The 2,177-nt window shown below is 50.6% G+C and overlaps 1 protein-coding gene across 2 annotated transcripts in view; it reads right to left on the reverse strand.

Annotated features, from left to right (window-relative positions):
- TRAF2 (TNF receptor associated factor 2) overlaps positions 1 to 2,177 on the reverse strand; it is a 37,763-nt gene that overhangs the window by 24,689 nt on the left and 10,897 nt on the right. For both annotated transcript variants that reach the window (XM_012808281.2, XM_023516117.1), the window contains exon 4: positions 1,774 to 1,872. In XM_012808281.2, the coding sequence (XP_012663735.1) occupies positions 1,774 to 1,872 (99 nt within the window). The remainder of the gene's footprint in view (positions 1 to 1,773; positions 1,873 to 2,177) is intronic.

Raw genomic sequence — 2,177 nt, forward strand, 5'->3', positions numbered from 1 at the left:
AGACCAGCCAGCTACCCAGCAAAAAGCCCTTTACAGCCTCGCCAGCCTCATGCAGGACTATATAGCATCAAGGCACCACCGCATTTCAATCTATTACTCTATGCCAGCTAAACAATAATCTCCCACCCTCCCCTGGCCCTAGCACCCAGCATTCCACCTCCTGTCCCTGTCTGGGGGCCTCTTATCAGGGTTTGTTCCATAGTAACTGGCTCATCTCACTAAGTCTGCTGTCCTCAAAGTTCATCCCTGGGGCAGCCTATGTCAGACCATCTGTACTTTTTTTTGTTTGTTTGTTTTTGAGACAGAGTCTCACTATGTCACCCCCAGTAGAGTGCTGTGGCATCACAGCCCACAGCAACCTCAAACTCTTGGGCTTGAGTGATTGTCTTGCCTCAGCCTCCCAAGTAGCTGGGACTACAGGCGCCCCCTACAACGCCTAGCTATTTTTGTTGTTGTTGTTGCAGTTGTTGTTTTAGCTGGCCTGAGTCGGGTTCAAACCCCCCAGCCTTGGTATATGTGGCCGGTGCCCTACCCACTGAGCTACAGTCACCACCCGTCTCTCCTTTTTAAGGCTGAAAAAGACTCCACTGAATGGCATACCACATTCTATTTATCTGCTCATCAGTCAATGGGCATGTGGGTTGCTTCCACCTTCCACCTGCTTTGAATGATGCCACTGTGAATACTGTGGACATAGGGAGTGCGTTAATGAGAGATGACACTGTGTAACTTGGGCTGCTGTGGTGGCCTGGACAAGCTTCCAGCACCTCCTGGCCTCTATGCTGCAGGCTTAGTTGCCAAATGCCTGAGAGGTGACATGAAGATCACAATGAAGGCCCTAACATGCCAACATAGGAATGCCAGCCCACCCCACCTGGTACAGAGGCAAACCACAAGGTTAAGCAACAGGTCATTGCCTATGTCACTAGCTGGAAGCCTTTTTTTTTTTTTTTGCAGTGTTTGGCCAGGTCACATTTGAACTCCCCAACTCCAGTATATGGGGCTGGTGCCCTACTCCTTTGAGCCACAGGCACTGCCACAGAAGCCTTTCTGTGATCGCAGAAGGAACGTGCCCATTATTTGTGCAGTTTCTAGTGTAAGTACAATTTGGCACAACAAAAAATTCCAGCAAGCTTGAAAGTTGCAGTCTCAAGGGCAGAAGAGACTTCTTAATTTCTAGGAAAGGCTGCTGCTTAGACAGATACAGTGCTCCCAGCATCAACACAGACACCTCCAACCCTCATCTCTACTATGCAATGATAGAAGTCTGTGCCCCACTGACAGACAAGAAAAGTGAGGCACACAGAGTGCTCTGCACAGCTTGAGTCTCTAAAGAGACATACTCTCTTCCTCTAGACAGGCTTTAATCTCAGTAAAGGTCAAGTGCAGGCCAAGGTTATAGCTGCCTTGCAAGAAAGATCCTGACTGTTCAGCTTTTTTTTTTTTAATTGAGACACAGTCTCACTTTGTCTCCCTTGGTAGAGTGCCGTGCGTGGTGTCATAGCTCATAGCAACCTCAAGCTCCTGGGCTCAAACAATTCTCTTGCCTCAGCCTCCTTAGTAGCTGAGACTACAGGTACCCGCCACAATCCCTGGCTATTTTTTTGTTTGTTTGTTGAGCAGGCCCAGGCTGAATTCAAATCCACCAGCTCCGGAGAAAGTGGCCAGTGCTCTAACGACTGAGCTATGGGCACCGAGCCACTGACTGCTGAACGTAAGCCACCACACCACATGCAGGCCCCAAGGAGTCTCTGTGCCAACTTGCGTCTTTACCTCGTATTCTTTCAGGGTCCCCTTCCAGGTGCACCCATCACTGGGACAGACGGCTGGCAGGCTCTCCACCTCCCTGCGGGCAGCATTATCTGGGAAAGCCTGGGGAGATGAACAGCCCTCAAGTTAATCCTCTTCCCAGGCACCCTTTGTCTACAAAGCATGATGCATGGGAGAGGTACCTCTCATCAAAACCAACACTGTGGTCTTGGCGCCTGTGGCTCAAGTGGCTAAGGTTCCAGCCACATACACCTGAGCTGGCGGGTTCGAATCCAGCCCAGGCCTGCCAAACAACAATGATGGCTGCAACCAAATAATAGCCAGGCGTTGTGGCGGGCGCCTGTAGTCCCAGCTACTTGGGATGCAGAGGCAGGAGAATCACTTGAGCCCAGGAGTTGGAGGTTGCT

The sequence above is a fragment of the Otolemur garnettii genome, unplaced genomic scaffold (assembly GCF_000181295.1).
Source record: "Otolemur garnettii isolate 467f Iridium unplaced genomic scaffold, OtoGar3 scaffold00087, whole genome shotgun sequence".
In the NCBI taxonomy this organism is placed as follows: domain Eukaryota; kingdom Metazoa; phylum Chordata; class Mammalia; order Primates; family Galagidae; genus Otolemur; species Otolemur garnettii.